This window comes from Pteropus vampyrus, unplaced genomic scaffold (genome assembly GCF_000151845.1).
Source record: "Pteropus vampyrus isolate Shadow unplaced genomic scaffold, Pvam_2.0 Scaffold503, whole genome shotgun sequence".
Classification (NCBI taxonomy): domain Eukaryota; kingdom Metazoa; phylum Chordata; class Mammalia; order Chiroptera; family Pteropodidae; genus Pteropus; species Pteropus vampyrus.
Window position 1 is genome coordinate 778,642 of NW_011889284.1, and position 20,547 is coordinate 799,188.

Consider the following 20,547-nt stretch of genomic DNA (forward strand, 5'->3'; position numbering starts at 1 on the left):
CAGCTCGGTTTTGACTGTTAAGAGAATGTATCAAGGGGATGTACAATGTGTTGCGGATGTGTGGCAGAATATCTCAGCCCTACAATGCCTGACACCCAGAAACGGATCTGATAAATTAGTTCGAGTCACAAAGAAACAGATATTCCATGGTATTTTAGATAAACAGGTACGAAGTGTTTTCACCTACTTTCCTTTGTTCCTCTTAGAAGGCTGGATGTAGAGTGAAACCGAATGTGATCAGCATGTGCCGTGCTCTGGAGCAGTGAATTCACTATAAATTAAGTCTTGTCCATATAGAGAAGTTATCTGTATGTAAGCAGAAGGCTTACATGTATTTACTGAGCCACATTCTTTTCAAATATATCACAAATTCTTCATATTGCTCTTATGTAGAGACTTACCTCATTTACTTTTGGGGTCAAAAACCAATCTACACTGACATTGGCTATAATGTAAAGAAACTAATTTTCACAAGTGTCTTGTACAAATGAACTTACTAGTGCAGCAGTTTAGCTGGGTGAGATGGGAACCTTTATGAGTATGTAAACTTAAAATGGCTGAGGGCCACTCCATACTGTCATTGCATTACAGCAACAAAATTAGCTGCTTGTTTTGCATGAAGATATTTAGTGCATTAAAAACACTGAGACTTTTTTTTCCATTTTTTTATTACATTTGGACCTTAAGAAACATATACCATCAGATATAGTACTATTCTGTAAAAATCTATTCTAGTTTTTGGGAAGCATACATGTCACAAACTACCTTGCTTCTAGTCTCTAAGACTTTACTAAGAGTTTATCAAAAAGGTTGGCTCTGATCTATGGGATCCCGAGCCTTGAGGTTTTGAATGTTTTGAGTATTATAAAACAATTTCAAGTGAATGAACTTAATTACTGTTTTTGTTCTAGAATGGGCTAATCATTTGGAGGTTATATACTCCATTGCAAGAATATTCAATTCCTTAAGATTTGTGATCTATTCTATCTTTGGAAAACTTGATAAAAAAAGAATTTTTTTTCCTGTATGGTAAGGACGGATTTACCAGAACATACCCAATATTAAGTATAACAAAAAGTATTTTAGTGTATATGTGCCATGTTCACTTTAATGACTATTTTGTAAGCTAGTAGCTACTCTCAATGTGAAGACATCTCTGGATCAATACGATCCAAGTGTAGTTACAGGTACACTCAACACCTTGACACAATTCTTGGTATCTGACATTGGTTATAAATAAAAAAGGGTAAGTGAACAAACATATACCCATACATGATTACATTTTCAAGAAGCTACTTCTCATGGAAGTAAACAGGAGAGAACTTTGAGGAAGCTGTTGATGGGGACTGAGATTTAAAGCTATGGCTTTGGTAAGCACCCCAGTGAGCTATAGGAAGGCATTTGTAAGAGTATATTCTGCAGCATCGAAGGATAATTCTCTACAACAGGTGGGAATTTTCTCAATTTAAATTCTGAGGCTTTCAACAGTTGAGGGCCAGAAACAAGATCTAAAGAAAAGAAACATCTTCACAACCACTTAAGGTGACTAAGCCATTCAGCTCATGATGCTAAATAGTCCAAAAGCATTTGGTGGTGTGATATGGACAAGAAAAATATTAATACACAAACCACATAACACCATTAAAACTCAAAAACATTTTTTTCATTTAAAAAAGTATTTAGAACACATAAAACAAGGCAACATTTATTCTTTTTTCTCATCTTCTGGTATGGGATCTGTTGGTGGCTCCTCCACTGTTGCACTGTTGCTCTCTGAGCCAGTGTTACTATCACTGGTCCCTTCCTCTGCCATACTGTCCACCCCCTCCTGCCCGCTCTCCTTGTCCTCAGGAGTAGATGTGCCTTCTTCACCATTCTGTTGGCTTTCTGTCGTTTCTTCAAGGTGTGTCTCCTCTGTAATCACACATTTGTCATTGTTAGTTCCAAGACAAAACTTTACACTTTTAATTATGCTGCACTGTCCAATATAGCAGCCACTTACCGCATGTGGCTATTAAGCCCCTCACACGAGCTAGAGTGACTGAGAAACTTTTAGCATGTTTGAAACAATCTGGAGTTTAAAAATGGACTTTTTAACTGTAAATTTATGAAATCTGAATACAGATCAAGTAATTCTGATGAAAATTTAGCTTCCAAATTTAGATGTGCTGTAAGTATAAACTGTACGTCAGATTTCGAAGACAGTGTGAAAAAAATGTGAAAAATTAATACTTTAAGAAATGTTGATTACATGTTGAAATGATATTGTTTAGGATATACTGGGTTAATTAAATATATTATTAAAATTAACTTCATTTGTGTTGCTTTACTTTTAGAAATGTCATTCGTAGAAAACATGCAGTTACACCGTGACTCACATTCACTTCTACTGGACACTGCTGCTGTGGAGGGCTTGGGGTGTGATAAGCAAGCAGGTGTGGAAATGACATGAGGTCGAGATTTTAGATACTTTGTTAATAGTCACGCTGAGTTGTTTTCCTTAAGAAATTAAGAGCATGAGGTTTTTGCTCTAATAGTTTCAAACAATTATCTTCAGGTTTTTTTTTTTTTTAAGATAGAAGGATGAAACCAAGTGAAGACCTATAGGTATGCTCTATTCATAGATAACAAAACAGAGGCAAAGGACAGAGTATTCTGTTTAGCTGCAAAATGAGCAAAGAACCATACTCTAGTTCTCAAGCTCTTGTTCTAACCACAAAAATGTGCTCATGTCCAAACTTTCTTAAGGTAAAAAACATGTTCACACAAAACAGAAAAAGGCTCAGATAATGAAACTTAAAATCTGACTATCTGAAATGTTAATCTGCTGAATTAAATTGTGTAGAAATATCTGCTAACGGTATCTATATCCCCTTAAATGTTTTCTAGGTGTCAAATCTGATGTTGTCAGCTGAGTACTAAGTATGACTACTGTCCCTCCCACTTCTTGCACTAATGGTCCAAGAAACCTTTGTCTGTTTCCCATACTTTTAGCTTAGTTCTGATTACACGGTACACTGAGCAGGGGCGAAATTGCACCAGAAGGTTAGGTCGTCTCAAAATTTCAAGTAATAACTGATTTAATCTGTACTTTATGTAAATTTTGCATGTTATTTTTGCCCTGAGAAAACTTTTAATAGGAATATGAATACATCTGGAAATAATAATTTTTCTAGGATGGGATCAACAAACTTTTCTGTAAAGACTAGGTAAGAAATATTTTAGGTTTTGTGGGTGAGGCAGTCTCTGTTGCAACCACACAACTATACTGTTGTGGCCCCAAAGCAGCCATAGACACTATATGAACAAATGGGTGTGGCTGTGTTCCAATAAAACTTTATTTACAAAAACAAGTGGCAGGCAGGATTTGGCCTGCAGGTTTTACTTGGTCAACCCTGACCTAGGACACCAGAGATGACCGATCTTAAGAGCAATGACCACATCTTAAACAATTTTAGCAACAAAGGTTAGAATACTGAGTGCCAATACCATGTCGAATCCAAAACTAAATGATTTCATGTGCCATTTTCTTATTCATTCTTTGAACTCACTCTCAGAGCCTGGTACTAGAATACTTACAAATGAGGGAACTGAAATTAAAAAACTTGTCTAAAGTCATAGTGCCAGCAAGTGCTGAAGCAGTGTGAGACCCAGATCTGACTCCGGGGCTAGTATCCTTCACCATCATACCATTATATTTTATATTTCTATGAGTCGATCTGGGCCAATAATCAAGACCTCACATGCAAGCAGATGATAAAGGAGCACTGCTGTTCTGTAGCGAGACCAACATTTTAAGTGAATCTACTATGAGAGGTTAAGATTTGGAAAGAAATGAGTAGATCATATAAAGAAAAGCTCGTAAGGCAAGAATAAGAGTGGCCTCTGAAAAGCACCAAGAAAATCAAAATTAAAAAGCTGTAAAAACCCTTGACCCGTTACTTTGGTGCAACTGGCAGGTTACCTGTCTCCACTGGAATGTTCTCGTCTTCCTTCTTTTCTTCGGTCTTGCTAGCCGCTTGCTCTTCCTCAGGAGCAATACCGCTCTGACTGCGTTCAGCTTGCTCTGCTGCCTCTTTCTCCCTTTCCTCCTGCCTTTTGCGGGCCTGTTCTTCTGCCTGTGCAATTTCAGCTGCAATTTTTTCCATATCCACTTCAACTTTCAAACCGCACAACTAGTAGTCAGAAAAAAATAAAACTCTTAGTAATGTTCTTTACTTATAATCTCTGAAACAGAAATACTTCAAAAGTGGGTTTTCTTGGCTACGATGTATAAAGTACATATATGGGAGAAGAAAAACAGTTCTAGAGACTCGTGTCTATAGGAAAAGAAAAGTGCTCTCTAGCAGCCATGTAACATCAAATATTACAAAATAGTTGGTGAGGGAATGCTGAAAGCACTGTACTGCATAAAGGCTTCTATTTTACATTTCAGGCTACTAAGCACTAGATTTACCTGTTTTAAGACAAAGTGCAAACTGTGAAGTACGTCTAAGGGAGACATCTGAAGACTAAATCTCAATAAAATGAAACTAATTCATAACTGAATGAGAGTTTAAATTAAAACGTCAGAGGGTTCTAGAGTCCACAGGCCTAGTACATATTAAATATTTCAAACCCATTACAATTTTGCCAGAAAATGGAAATAATGTTATAAAGCAAAGATCTCATGGTTATAGCAAAATTAACCCTGTTTCAGAGCAAACAATATTCAACAAAAGCATTATTTTGGAGAAAAGAATGAGAAAAAAAGTAACAAACTCAGTGATAAAAGTATAGTTTACACATTCAATTGATACCCTTTTAAGTTCATTGTTAAAGGAATCTGTGCTTTCCAGGAATTTCCTCTTCTTTTCCTGGTGTCGCTCCTCTATCTGAAGAAGTTCGGCTTCTAGTTTTCGCTGTAAGACATATGATCAGGCTTTATAACTGCTGAATTATTTTCTCTACAGCAAGTGTCAAACACAGAAAACATGTCTCATTTTTAATAGCCCACACTTTCTTATACTGTAACGAATGTTCTGAATTTTTAATTTAAATCATTTATTACACAATGTGTCTAGCTAAGATTTTAAAGAAGTAAAATGTAACATAGAGGAATCACTATGATTAATAAGTATACGATGTTAAAGAATTCAGGCCTGAGCACTTTCTTTGGAAATACTGAGCAAGCAGTAAAGGTTGACAGGATGTCTCAAAATTCTTAACAGATATACTTTCCATTACAAGGCTCTATGTTATGATTTTAATGCTGAACGTATTAAAAATCTCTGGGAAAGATCCACTCCCTCAAGCTTCTTCACTGAATCAAGAACAGGTCAGATTGAACACAGAAGTATTTAACAGGCACACTACTGCATTATATAGAATCAGGACACATGGGATCTGTGGCATAGGCCCATTTTATTATAATAAATATTTTGTGATTTTACCTGATGAACCATTAGGGACTGGACCTGTCGTTTGAGGACTTGCATTCTAGCTGTTGTGACAACTGACCGAACGTCTGGCACCACACTCTCACTAAGGATTTCACTGATGAGGCGGTGGTTCCTCTGGAAACGGGCGGTGGCTGTATGCTTCATTGAAAAGCCATCATCATAATCTGGAATAAAAAGATGTTCTGGAAGTGTAACCATGTCAACACTTAATTACCAAGGAGCCACGGCTCTCTCTGGTCTACGAGTGGGTCTAAAGGGCACCATGGGAGCACTGAGGCAGTCATTTGATAAAAACCATACAGGACATATTGTGTTCACTGGCCAACGTACTGATTTTACTCACCAAATCTTTAAGAGATGATAGGTGTCTGAGAAGGATATGACTGACATGAATGAGATATAACCATGTACCTTTTGGCCCAGAAATCAAGTGAAAACTACACGAGAGCAAAACTGAAGTTCTGCCAAATGTTTCATTCTCTTGGTAGTAATTTAAGGCACTTACAACTGATGATAACGTGAGCTGGGTGGTGTCTTTGTCACCACAGCACTTTAATGTTAAAGTACTAAAAATACCCGCTGCAGAGAAAACATTATCTCTAGCAATATTCGGTTTCCCAGACCAGCATATATTTTATTAGATTAAAAAAGCACTAAAGCCCTAATTTTACAGGAAAAAAATATTCTTTTATTTTTCACCAATTTACACACCTATACAGCTATCAGTGTGTAAAGGTATTACACTGCTTGCATCCACTCACATTCATATCTGTATAGTACGGATCTGGTTTATATCCACATTTTTAATAGCTATGCAACAGTGTTTCCTTAACCTCAACCTTTGCTCTATCACCCTGTTTTTGACATATCTGCTAACAACCCGTACTATTATTTACTTAATATTTTTATTTAAATTATCTCGCTAAAAAATACAGCTTTCTCTTATGCAGTACACATTAAAAGTTCCTCTCTGAACCACATCATCATCTTAGTGTCCCATCAGAGGTGGAGGGACCACACTGCAGGAAACTGCTACAGAGGTCCGAATTGAGCTGCTATGTCAGTTTAGCACCTCCTTTATCATTTGGTTCTTAAGTAGTTCCTAAAACTTTTATTATAAAGAGCACCACTACTGTTATGCAAAAGACTTTTTGTTTCCTTTTAGGTAATTTCTTTAGGACATATACTTCTGAAATTCAAATTATTAGAATAAGAAATACCTTTTAAAAAATTCTGTGTGACCTTTTTATTTTTTAAAGAAGAGGTTTTCACATTCACACTTATGATTATACATGGTACATTTGTGCTACCTCCATCTAAGTTATCTTTCTTTGCTTTCCTCTTTCATTTATATGGCCCCAATGTTGACCAACAGTATAAAGTTTTAGCAATTTGTGCTTGTCTTTCTTTGCACTTTATTTGTCCCAAGTTGTCCTTTTTATTTAGTACTGAGGGATAAAGTCCAAGGTCTAAAGTCACTCTTATCCTGGCATCTTAATTATTACCTGTTCTTTCTTACTAGCAGCTTTAAGATCCTATCTTAAACTTCGAAAACACAATGGGCAGAAGTTTCAGAAACAGAGAAAAGGAATCGCTTTTGACAATTGTCTCTGAATCTCTTCAGTCCTTCTCAATGTCCATGCTGTTATCTTTCACCTAATGAAAACTATTTTCTACTTATGGCTTCTATGTTGGCAGCCTTTGTATCCTCTTATACTGAACCCCATCCTTTCAATTATTTATAGACTGAATCTTCTTCTATTCTTTAGTTCTGTATGTTCTTCCATTAATCATCTGATTTGAGCAATTAAGGTCTGTGTATGCTAGTGTGTTTTTAGCACTGCTGATTGCTTCCATTCCATATGCTACACTTATTATATTCTATTGTTTCTGAGAATATTTGTCAATATCCCAGTCCGTTCTTTTAAAATATCTTTTCTCTCCTTTTAAGTATATCAGTTTATTCATGTCTTTAGATGGTATCATTGCTTCCTCTCTCAATGGTATCTTCAAATGAGATCTTAAATTATTTTGATATTTTTGTTGCTTGTAGCTAGAGCTCCCAATCTTTTCCATATCATAGCAGCACACAGAGAAAATAATATTTGTACAGCTTGCTTGATATGTGGATGAGTATACTCAGAGCTGCAGGTGGCTAGCCCTGGGGCTCCTTGCAGCTTCAGACTCTGCCTGGCTTCACAGGACCAGAGGTGCAATCTGTACACCTGCGAACTATTCATGAAGTGTCAATGAGAAAGCTCTGCTATTTGTGTGTGTTGTGTGTGTTTGTGTATAAAATTTGTAAGTGTGCATGCTCATGAGTATTATCATGAGCTACCTTTATAAATTCTAGTTGGATTTCTCCATTAACTGGAAAAAAAAATTTCATAATGCTTCTTTCCACTCATTAACCTTCTTAAAAGCCTGTAATTCAGAATTTAGGGAACCAATCAGAAAACAGGGTATAACTAGAAGGCATTTAGCTCTTTAAAATTCTGATTACAGCTCAAAAATCTTTCATGCATTTCAAGTACAAAGATTTTGAAAAATGACAGTTTTTGCTAGTTTCTGCACTAAAAAGGATTTTTTTTCTTGTGGGAAATTCACATACAAATCTTACCAAAAATAATCAAAATACTGAAATAACACTTAAATTATGGCTTGTTTTGCATTTAGGGTAGGAAGTAAAAACTTATTTCTCATATTTTAATGCTCAGAGAAAGCATAAACAAAACCCCACTTTTTTTTTTTTACCATCTGGATCTTCAGCAGGCTGAATGCTCATGTAAGGTTCTCCTTTCTCCATGCGAGACTGTCTCTGTCGACTTTCTTCCTCTAAAGCAGCTTCTGCACGACTTTTTGCATTTATGTAAGCAAGGTATGCAGGGGAATTATGGTAGGCCTTCATAGATTCATTGTACTCTATCTGAAATTCAAATGTTTTTTAGTTTTATAATTAACATTTTACAAGGTTATAATGAATACCTATATTATCTCATTTTAATATCAAAAGACATGATAATTATTTCCTTTTTACAGATAAAGAATCTGAAGCCTAGAGAAATTAAGAGACTTGACCCAGGTAAACAAAGCCTGAGTGCAGCCTCAGCTGTCTGCTTAGATCTTATGCTTCTTTTATAAATAATAAGCAAATCTTTATGCCTTTTTCACTGTATCCATCCCACTGCAGTCCCCATTCTACCTTTTCTGCTTCGTATTCGTTTAAATATTCTTGCTTTTCTTCATCAGTGAGATCTCGCCACATGCCACCAATAATCTTGCCAATCTCCCACAACTTTAGGTCAGGGTTGGAAGCCTTTACTTGGTCCCAGACCTTAAAAAAGAAACAGTTGAAATTTTAGTATTGATGCCTAAAATTATAGGCCTTTAAAAATATTTTAATATGAAAATTTTAAAACAAACAAAAGCAGAGGGAACAGTATCAAATCTCTATGTTCTCATTAGCCTGCTACGACAGTTGTCAATGGTTGGCCAATCTCATTTCATCTATATTCTGCTAGATTACTGTAAGGGCAGATCTCAGACATCTCCAATCATTGCAAGCACTTAAGATGAGCTAACTCAATAATACAGTCTATGTCTCTCTAAATGTTCACAAAATTTAAAAGGAAAGTGGTTGACATGCATGGTCTAATACAACATATCAAATATATATATTATAATTATGACCAAAAGTGTAAAAAGTTTCTAAATAGTGAAAATAGCTAAATGCTCTTGTCTTTAAAGAAGATATTGGCTATATTTGCTATTTTCACAACCAAAAAAAAAAAAAAAAGGAAAATTAAAGGTAGTATAAATAAAAATTACTGTAAGCTTACTATTTAGAGATAATTGTCTTCTAAGCTTTCTTTTTTCTTGAAACTAACACATAGTTGACATTATTTTTATAAAAATAAGGTACTAATACATATAGCCTTACATTCCTTTTTTCACTTAACATTCTTCTCATGTCATTAAATATTCTCCATAGACCACAAAACATTGGCTATACAATATCATCTTAAGGATTTTAACCGTTTATTTAATTGTATTCTTGTTGGATTTTAGTCCTGGCATGTTAAAATCAGAACTAATTTTTTAAAAACTGCAGTTCTTTATCCTTTCCTCTGACTATGCCCAGAAAAGCTGGTTAAGACAGTTTGAGATCTGATGTAAAGCAAAGACGCGAAGACAGTGGTCCTTACTCTTTCTGGCTTTGGAGCACCTACCTTTCTGCTATACCTCATGTAGGGCATCAGCGGCTTATCTGGTGGCTTTGGGGGTTTTGGAATCGTGATACCAGAGGATGCCTACAAAAGAGTTAAATACATTCATTACTCAATTGTGAGACGTTCACCAGCAAAATGAAAAGAGAGTGCCTTAAAAAATTCTAATGCGCCTTTCTTCTACTCGTCCATGGATACAAGATTCTTATATTTTCTCCACGGAAAATAGCTATCACTGTAAATTCAGAAATGTTCACATCAAAAGAAAATAAAGAAAATGACTTTAAGCACATAATTTTTGAATATTTTACCTAGCAGTTTATTGCTACTGCTTTGACAATCTGGCTGTAAGAACAAATAAATTATTATAACATAATCTATACATTGAAAATATATGGTTACATATCAAATGTCCTACATAGGACATTACCTGGCACCCTTTTATTTTGCTTAATTTATCATAATACATACAGTCAACACTTGATTATCTGCACCAGAATCTGAATTCTTCAGCACTTACCACACTTACACAATCTACAGCGGACTTTGTGTCTATTTGTACTATTTAGGAATGCACCCCCACATAAACAACGTCACTACCACAAAAACTAATCCTAGGTTCAAAACAGATACCAAAAACTTATCTCCTCTATCATGACTAGAGATTTTATTTTTCTTAAGGTTCTATGTCCATATCTAGTGGTTTCCTATTAAAGGGGATTGGGAAGTAGGAACTAAAGTCATGCCTGTTCTGGTCCTTAGTCCTAAGAACAGTGTAGGAGTGAGCAAGTTCATCAGGAAGAAAGAAATGGCAGATACTGGGCCTGGTTAAGTTACTTTTGAGGCCATATGGTATATCAAAAAACTCCATTCAATTAAAAAAAGCTTTTAGTGGGCACTCCACATAACTCTAATCCAAGAATGCCTATTTCTGAACTTAGTCTCATCTTAACATATATGACTGCATTACTTTTATCTTCCCTCAATTACTGGGAGACCCCCTGATATTGATTCTCCTTGCCAGGCAGAGGGGAAGAAGTGCTGGCTTCACTCTATTATCAAGACAGAGACTGGCGAATCCTATAAAAAAACTAAAGTGACGTTTTGTCCTCTTGCTCTTCTGTTGCTGCTGTGACAGAACCCCAGGGAAACTCTTCCATTCTGGGCAACGACCCCAATCATAACCTTCTTTTTAAACCAACGGCTCAGAGATTTAGCCTGTTTGTACCTTATTCCATTGTTTTTGAAACGATGCTTCCTCTTACTATGAGGAGAGTTTCCATCCCTATATACTTTTCCATAACTGTGCTTCTTCATATACAACCTGATTAGAAAGCATTTCACCTCTGAAGCAGTATTTCCTCTCTTTCCACTCCTCCTATACATTCTTACCATACCTCATGCTGGTGCCCCTGCAGACAGACCCTGCTTTTAGCCAGTGGTGGGCAATGGAGGGAGTTGAGCCATGGGGGATGTCTACAGAGGTGGTATGAACAGTAAGGGAAGATCTGTCTCAAGGTCTGTAGGAGTTCTTTCAAGGGCAGGGAATGGGGGGATTCCTACAAGGCTAACCTTATGTCATGGATTCAGAGTAAGAAACTAGAAAGTCTGATTCTTCACACATGAAGTTATTCCATTTCCAACTGATATTCAACACAAACCTTCGGAATTTCATAAAGTGGGTTACAAATAAAGTTAAAATTGTACCAATAACTGAAGTTGGTAGACCACTGTTAACAAAGGTAAAGAATTCTAAAATGTCTATGCTTGAATATGTTGAATTTAAACACTTAAAAGACAAATTATAGTAATATTTGCTCTTTGATATTTTTCAAAGAACTGCACTTTATAACATTAATGGACTTGCTTATTTCTCTTCCTTTCTCCCAAAAGAAGGAACCCAAACACCTACACATTGACCAATTTACAAATGCAAACAAAACAAAACCCAAAAGAATAACAAAGTTAAATCCTACCTGATTTTCAGGACACTAAAGATTTATATCATTAAACACACAAATTTATTACCATCTCAGACAGTCTTCTTTCTACAATGTCTTAAACGTTTCTCTATTCTTTAAAAAAAAAAAAAGAAAGCAGTTTGCATTCAACACACTTACAACCACTGCTTTGCTGTAATCCTCTGGTTTGAGGTATAAAAAACTGTTGGCCCCTTTATTAAATGGCCCAGTGGTTCTGCTTTTGGAGGTTCTGCTGTTTCCTTTCTTAGCTATTTCTTTCCTTGCTGTATAAAACCTACCCCTAATAGCAATTGTCCGTCTTTCCAATTTTCTGCTTCTAACTGACAATGAGTTGGAGGAATCAAGTAATTATGGCTGGTAAAACTGTGCTTACATAAGAGTAAGGTTCTGGGACTCTCCTACAAATAAAGTCCATGATTTTGTGAAATTTATTTTGGCTACCTGAGAGTTTTTTGTTGTTGTTTCTTCCCCAATTCTCAGCTATTTCTCTGGTAGAATCTCATTTAAGGGTTTTCTTCTGGGATAGAATTTCCACTAAAGTACAGAAATACACTATTTTTAACATTTTGTCTAAGTCTGTTTTCACATTTGTACTGAAGAGAATGTTAATCACCATCTGAACAAAGAACTGACGAGGAGTGATTTCCATCTCATAGCTATCATAAGCACTCTAAAGGTTTCAACATGCAACATAAAGTTATTGTCTGAATACTATTAAAGTGTACTGGAGTGAACAGGAAAGCCAGATGTTCCATAAAGCCTACAGGAAGCTACTTCGAATCATTCCTTCAAATCACTGACTTACAGCAATTTGCAGACAATACCAAATAAGAGACCCCTTCCCCAAAGTAACGCATAAATGGGGTCATCTTAAAATAATGGTAAAAATCAGATCTACTGAGTCCTAAACATAGCTTAAATTAGATATATAAAAAGGGTAGTATAAAACTTTAGGCATAACTACTTTTCTTAGAGAATGAGTCAATGACCTAAGACAGAGGTCACTAAAAGTTGAAGGGACTGGGATTAACACAGGCTGAAAGCCTCCATATTTTCTAGGCCTTTTAGGTTAAGTCTAAATACCAGTTTGATTATACTTTCAATCTGGTATTGAGTACAATAATACAAAGAAAACATCCACAAAGAGTCAAAACACCAAATTTTCCATGTCCAACAACCTTCTTATCCTAAGCTACCCTGAAGCCAGTGCCCACTCCAAATGTTGGGTTCCAACATCCCCAAGAAGGAATGGGGAAAAACAGATAATTGACCCAGGCCCCAAGACTAGAATGCACTTCCCTTTTCCTAGTAAGTCTCCATCAAATTTCATTTTATTAACAGAGACTTCTCACAGATACGTCCAAGTTATGAACAAAATGTTCACACAAACTGAAATACAAATGATTCTAATATTACAGTGACCACCATTTTTATTCCATTAACATAGATAATCAAGAGCTGACTGTATAGAGCTATTAAAATGTAATCATTCTCATGTTTACTGCTCATGAGTAATTTTCTGCATTAATGTGAATGATCCAAAATTGATTCTGCTCCTTGTTTAAATTAAAATGTTCTTTATTATTTGATCATCTTGCCACCCATTACACTTGTGAAACACATTCAGGCCAGGGAAAAACATGTACCAATGCACATAAAAATTGTATGCATTGTGAAATGCATACATACACACATACACACCTTCTTTTCAGATACCATGAAATATGCATGGCACATAAAACTTGATATGCTTATGAAGTACAAATTATGCAGAAACAATGAAAAATTTAGACAAACAAAACCTATCGAGCTAAGCGATATGCTTACCAAGATAGACATACAGTTGATAATTACAAACTTTCTGCTTCGGCTTGACTACAGGGTGAGAGGGCTTTTTTGAAGTCACATGAATTGATTTATTTACGAATACAGCGAACAAAAACCAGGGATTGAAAAGTTTACAGCCATTCTGGGTTGTATAAATTCTCACCAATACTATAGTCCAATAAATACAGGTATTTGACTTTTGGATTTATTTTATATATTTTTGGTAAATCATTTTTACAATTATTTCTTTGGTACCTAAATTTTCTTGGAGTTTAAGATGATTCTAAAATAAAATATCCGAAGCATATCATCCATATTTGATTATCTTAGGTTGATCGTTTATTTTTACTGTTTTCCCCTTAGGTTGATCAGTTAAATGAAGTATCTTCAGTTTCAGAAATTGTTTCGCTTATCCTAAGGATTATAAATACAACTGGTACTTCAAATTAATTTCATTCAACTTTCATTCTTTAATTCTTTGAAGTGACAAAAAAACCTTTTTCTCTTTTTAACTGGAAATTAATCTCAGTTGTGAGGTCAACTATTAAATCCAAAAGACAAATAATTATGTGTAGCAGTTCAAACTGGTAGGCTAGTTAGAAAAAGCCAGGTCTGCAAGCCCAGCCTTTACTAAAAAACTGAATTCTTAAGCCTAACGCCAGTTACCTTAAATGGAAGATAACTCTTCATCTCAAAAAGAGTATTTAGCCATAAGAAATTCTAGGTTTGTCTACACATAGTATATGCATTAAGAGCCCAAGGTTTTATCTCTACTGATCACCAAACAGAATGAATTCTTTTCTATATACATCTCCAGATCGCTTTTTTTTTTTTTCCCCAGTGTAAGAGCACAACAAATGTTTAAAATAGCTTAAAAGCCTGGTTAAAAAATTTTTTTTTTAATGGCTGTGCAGGTGATTCAAAAGGACCTAACTCTGAAGGCATTTCTGGTCAATTCCAGTTGTTTGCCGGATGCTGTAATAGTTGATTCTCCTACCGTGACCCGGCTGTTGGTGCCCGGGTTCCCTCCCAGCCTGTAGTTGTTGTAGGCGAGATGACTGTATGGATTGTATCCCACAAACCCTGGTGTGCTGGGCATTTGCTGATGGAAACAAATGAGACAAAAACACGAATGAGAAATGAGCTCAAACGAGGAAAACACAGAAATGAAAAATGATCTGCATATGGCATGCAAAAGCAACCTGAATTTAAACAAGCAATGATGTGTTGTATTTGTTCTTTTTCTTTCACTGAGAAACCAGTCTGCGAGTGTTTTTTCTTTTCTTTTTCCTCTTTCTCTTTGTAGGGGCCAGTGGTATTTAGTGAATGTATGTACTTGTTTTTTTTGGGATAAGCAATACAGTGAAGTGTCTCAAACATTCAGGATCATTTTGTGGTCAATACTATGATGTAACAACTTAGCAATATATGTCTGAGATAGGAAAGCTTGAAATGTGATAAACTGTAAGTCTGAAACCACTTTACATGCAAAACAAAACATGATTTATTTGACAGTTATATGGATGCTGCCAATGTATATATCTATTAAAACAAAAACAAGAAATGAATTGTTTTCAAAGACAGTTTTAAATCATTTTATATGTGAGAAATGAGAAGAGACTCAAATCAGGAAGCCAGAAAAGTTGTCAATAGAAAAGAACATATGTGGGATTCAATGGATGTCACATACATGATTTTAAAACAAAGACTTGTAAAAAATGCATGGATTTCATTCTGGGATACTGTCTGATCTTTTAGAACCCAGTCAGTCTTTTATAGGCTTTCTCTTCCATCTCTTCTTTGATCCATCTTCCATAGGTTAATCATGAACAAGTTCTGCAGTTAGTTTTAAAGTGAAATGCTTTTCTAGTTGACAGACTTGAACTCTCATCTAATTTCTGATAGCTTTAGCCCTTTCAAAACACAACTACTAATTGCAGCAACAGAATTTTTGGCTTTTGTGAATTATGTGTTGATGTGATCACAAATGGGCTCTTCTATGGCAGTGCCCTGTGGTTAATACAATGACATCCAATGTTCATGAGAACCAAGGTATAATGCATAAAAAGGATGTAGCAAAGAGTGACCAAAAGTAGGGTATTTTACCTAATGAAAATTCAATCAAAACAAGTGACAGTAATTTCATTTTAACATGCAATTAACAGTATCAGCCCTGAATTGTATAACGTAAAATACACTTAACACATCCCAACTAAGCTGTAGCTGTTATAAAATAAATATCTAAAACATGCCGCTGCACATATCCTTAGTGTCCGAAAGATATTCAAGCAGATATTACATTTGAAACTGACCAATTTCTATTCTACATAGTTATAGAAGACGCAAATCAAGCATATTTAAGTAGGCAAAACACAGATGAAGTATCAAAGGCACAAAAGAAGTGTATATTACTTGGAGTGGTACATTTGGGTGGTGGTGGTGGTGGTGGTGGTGGTGATGGCGGTGGTGGTGGAAGTAATGGAAAAAAAAAAGGAAGGAGGAGAACTCATTTAATATCCATTCTGCTGGATGTCCTAATCCCTAGTCTTCTATATTTTATGTGTCAATGTGAAATTATAATGGTACAGAAATATGACTAAAGAAAGGCAAAAAAAAATACCTTCCTACATTTGAGAAGTCATAAGGGCACACACTTGGTTTTGAGCTATTTTTATTATCTCAAAAGATCAAGTGTGTCTTCAAGATACTATACACTGTCTGAGGTGGTATTTATGTCAAAATGACAACTTCAAAGGTTGCATAAACAATGAGAATCACTGTTCAACATTATGAAGCAATAATGTAAAAAAATTAAGTAGGGGAACTAAAAAAAAAAAAAACTGAAACTAAAACATTACAATTATACCATTGCCAAAAATGAAGTACATAATTAGCTCTTTGAGGTCAGGAATCTCAATTGTTCAATTCCACCTGTATAGCCACTAGCAGAGTGCTAAAGAGATGGTCATAAGAAATGTTCTTTAAGGAAAAAAACAAAGCAAACACAGGACTTTAAGATCTACTAGAAGTAACTTCAGAGACTGTGTTACATAAATTGAACTGAGAACATGTGATACAGTATCTCTTTTAAAAAGTATCTTACTAAAGAAAAATTGTTGGTAAACATAACTAAAACATTTATCTAAGGGTTAGTAATTAAGAATAGTTATCTAATGGAGAAAACAAAATTATACAAGGACCTAATTAGTAAACTAGCTTGAAATTAAGGGGGTGAGGGAGATGGAAGGAAGGCTAATAGCCATTAAAGAACTGCTTTTGTAGGATATGGTCAATGTTAACAGTGTTACAGTGTTTTTTTTTTTTTTTCTTTTTTAAATAAAAAAAACAAGGAATCCATTTCAGGAAGGCATGAAGAGTTAAATTTGTTTTGTGGATTGGACAATTATTTGACATGCTGACCAAGCTGGGCCAGAGCTTGCTGGGTGAAAACTAGTTCACTGCTATTATTTAGACACTTTGAAGCATATCAAATCCCAAACCAATAAAAATATTATTTATGGAGTGGAATAAAATTCAACAGCAGGATCTGACCCATAGATAAAATCTTTACTTGAACAGCTTGAAAATAAAGATTTACAGTAAGTGTTATTATAGAGCTGGAAGCTTTATTGTTTGATTTAATATGAAAATTATATATAGACAAGGAGAGAAAAATGTAACCAGTTGAAGGTTAGGTTTGAAATTAATAAATGCCAGAATGAGCATTCATTCAATATCGACTTTAAAGACTCTTAATAGAGATTAACAAGAAAGGTGTTAATCTTGTCAGTTATTTCCCATTTTAAAAAAGAACCGAGCACAGGAGGTTGGCATTTCAGCCACATGTTTTTTTAAATGTTGGGGTTTGTTCAAGATAAGATGCAAAGAGTTATTTTATTTAGTAGGAAGTGCTGTTTTTTAGCTGAATTTTTCATCCTGTTGCTGTGATGACTGAGTGACTGTTCCTGGAAGACATCTGGGTTTTTTGTATCAAGGCCAGACTTGGCTATTACATTAACAAGAAAATTAAAACTTACTGTTGCAGGAGCTGGGGTGGGAGGTGGGGCATAAGATGGTCTTTCTGTTTGAAAGAAAATAAATAACTTCTTGTAAACAACTGAGATATAATACTATGCAACAAAACTACCAATGGTCCTGTTTTGAAGAAAAAAATGAGAGTATTTTGGAATTCCCATTTGCTAGGGCATTAGTCTCTTATTAATATAGATTGATAAATATAAAAAATGAAACTTACTTGACATTTTGGAAGATTAAGTTCTCAGTTCCTTAAGAATGAATCTGAGACACTAAAATAAAAAAAAGAAAAAAAAAGAAAAAAAAAGAGAATCAAAACTCAGCAAGCAGAAGAGAATGTTTTCCTAAAGAATAGGGTAATTTAATTGGTATTTCTTAGTAAAATTACTTAACATTATCTTCTATTAACCAAGCCTTTTGCATATTTTACTAGTTCTTTAGTAAAAATTTGGATGATCGGAATTAAATGACTGAAACGTATTACTGGGGATATTAAAAATAATATTAGACATGTACTTTCAAGTTTTTTTTCTTATGCTACTGAGCCACCTCTTGTATGAAAAACATTTTGCTGATGCCATGTACACATTTAATCAGACTGATAAAAACATAAATAAAATGTGATGTATTATCAGGGCCCACCCCAACAAGGCCTATTAGATACGGACAGCTTCCTGATCAGCAGTTGCTCTCCCTTCCTTTTAGGATATCAACTTCTATTAAAATGGAGCAGTATTTTTATTCCTGGAGGCAGTGTGAAATGTAACTGGTATGATAATGAGCTTTACATTCTCTTATGGTGGTAAATAACTTAATAACGGGCTGAGAATAAATTGAGACTCTACCTGAAAAACTCTTATTAACCTCCACCACAGCCCATTTCAAAATATATCTCGAGACCTTTTTTCATAAATTACCCAGGCAGAATTGTTTCCTCATCTGTACTCCTACATAGATCTCTGATATTGTTTATCATACAACACCTGTTAATATGGCTAGATTGTGAGCGGCATTGGAACAGGGACCATCTAACTCATTATTTTAGTCCCAGTACCTAGCTCAATTCTTAAAAAATTTATCCTACTATTAGCAGGTCACCTGACCATATACATGTAAACTTGTTCCTGATATCAATATATGTCACACACAGTGTGAACAAAAAGACATTCATTTTTAGGAAAAAAGGCAAAGAACTTCTTTGACTACTTGGAGTACTTTCATCCAACATTATGTGAAACAAACATGATTTTTCTCCTTCTATTTTGCATTTTAAAGGAATTTCTTGGAACATAAGGAATAAGAGGCCTGGTGTGGAAAGAAATACTGTAGCTTATTTTCTCAATGGTCCAACCTGGGTCTCTCCCCCTTTACTTAAGGAACAGGCAGAAACCGTTGACTCTGGTGCAACGTCCTTCCTGCTCACCTTTAGGGAGCTGTCAACATCCAGTAGGCCTTGCTGTAGGGTGCCCCGACAATAACTGCCATAAGCTCCCTAGAATATCACTCGTTGTTGGTTCTTTAAAATTACTGCTCTCCTTTGCTATATCATAAATTCTAAGAGCGGGCTTGTACATTTGTCTACCACTGGATCCATCCCCAGCGCCTGGCATAAAACACGAGATAAGTATCTGTTCATACCTTATACGGGACAAGCTAATTACTTACACTACTTCGTTAACAGTCACAACTACCAACAAGATATGTATTGCTAGTCCCATTTTACGGATAAAAATAGGAGTCTCCGCGAGTTTTAGTAACTTGTCTAAAAACACACACAGCCAGGAAATGCCAGGACTGGGTTTCAAACCCAGGCCAAACTGTTCCAGAGCTTTCGCTCTTCACTCTAAGCCACACCGTGAGCCCTCAGGTCGCTGCCTGAACCAAAGGGAAAACACCTTCCTGGGGGCGAGGACCACGGGCTTGGCTCGCCCCAAAGGCTTCCTCTGAGGTCGTTTCCTTTATGTTTCTTGTGGAGGATGCACGTTACCAGCAACTCCACCAAAGCTGCTTTGCCCAATTTCGCGCGGTGAGTGGAAGGGGCAAATCTCGCCGCCCAGGAGGGAACCCAGATGGGACTCCTTCCCGACCCCTCGCTCGGTTAGGCCTCAGGGAGGCCGCAACCGGCCCCCCGCGCTGGCCCCGCGGACAAGCCTGAACCCCCGCAAGCCCCGGGGCTTTTGAGTCCCGCCGAGCCGGGACACCACGACTTGCCACCCTCCCGACCCGGTGGAGTCCAGTCGGAAACACTCACCCGCGGGCAGAAAAAGCGCCCGCAGCTCCGGCCTCGCTTCCCTTTGTCCCGCGCACGCCCCGCCCCTCGCGTCCGGAGCTTCCGCACTCGCACTTTCAACACTAATCTTAATTTCTTCCCAGGCTCCACTTGACTTTCTTCAAAAAAAAAAAAAAAAAAAAAACCTTCTAGCGAGGACGTGGCGACGCTTCGTACAATCGAGAGATTTTTTTTTTTTCAGGCCTCCGACGTTGCTCAGAACTCCCCGACTTGGGTGCTTTCCCCGCCGGGCGCCGATTCGTCACGGCGGAGAGGGCGGAGGGGCCCGGCCGCCGGAGAGGCCCGTGTTCCGCGGCCGTGAGGAGCGGCGGCGGCGGCGGCGGCGGCGGCGGACGACGCGAGGCGGCGCCGGGGGGCGGTGGCAGCCACGGCCACGGCCGCGGCGCGGCGCGCGCGCGGTGGCCGGAAGACGGCGGCGGCGCCTGGGCGCGAGGCCCCGGAACCACTGTGGCCGCTCGGCCGCGCCCGCCCCCGCGGCTGTTTTTATTTTCCGATCTTTTCCTTTCCTCTTCTGCCATGAGCGAGAGGGTGTATTTTAGCAAGCCGAGGATAGAGGCGCCGAGCGCTCGGTTCCCGGAGTTTCCGCCCCCTGCCGACCTGCACTGCCGGGCATTAGCCTCGGCGAAAAGCCTCACGGGCTGTGCAGTTTTTGCAAGCGCGAGTCTGGTGCAGGTTTCTGAGCCGAGGCCCAGAGATGTTCGTCCGCTTGCCCCAGGTGGCTGCCCTTGCCGCAACCGAGGGGCCGC

The 20,547-nt window shown here is 37.1% G+C and overlaps 1 protein-coding gene across 5 annotated transcripts; it reads right to left on the reverse strand.

Moving 5' to 3' along the window:
• Nucleotides 1-650: 650 nt before the first annotated feature.
• SMARCE1 (SWI/SNF related, matrix associated, actin dependent regulator of chromatin, subfamily e, member 1) lies at nt 651-20,124 on the reverse strand. Of its 5 annotated transcripts, none has more exons than XM_023524869.1 (11): nt 19,927-20,124; nt 17,732-17,783; nt 17,514-17,557; nt 14,411-14,578; nt 9,671-9,751; nt 8,644-8,775; nt 8,196-8,367; nt 5,433-5,605; nt 4,800-4,901; nt 3,965-4,175; nt 651-1,914 (listed from the first exon to the last, which is right to left on the reverse strand). In XM_023524869.1, exons 2-11 carry the CDS (start codon nt 17,736-17,738, stop codon nt 1,706-1,708), a joined length of 1,299 nt encoding a protein of 432 aa, XP_023380637.1. In that variant the 5' UTR covers nt 17,739-17,783; nt 19,927-20,124; the 3' UTR covers nt 651-1,705. The 5 variants fall into 5 exon arrangements, with proteins under 5 accessions (XP_023380637.1, XP_023380636.1, XP_011381370.1 ...); XM_023524868.1 differs by lacking the exon at nt 19,927-20,124 and adding an exon at nt 19,763-19,918; XM_011383068.2 differs by lacking the exon at nt 19,927-20,124 and adding an exon at nt 19,763-19,917 and having other exon boundaries at nt 14,474-14,578.
• Nucleotides 20,125-20,547: the final 423 nt, after the last annotated feature.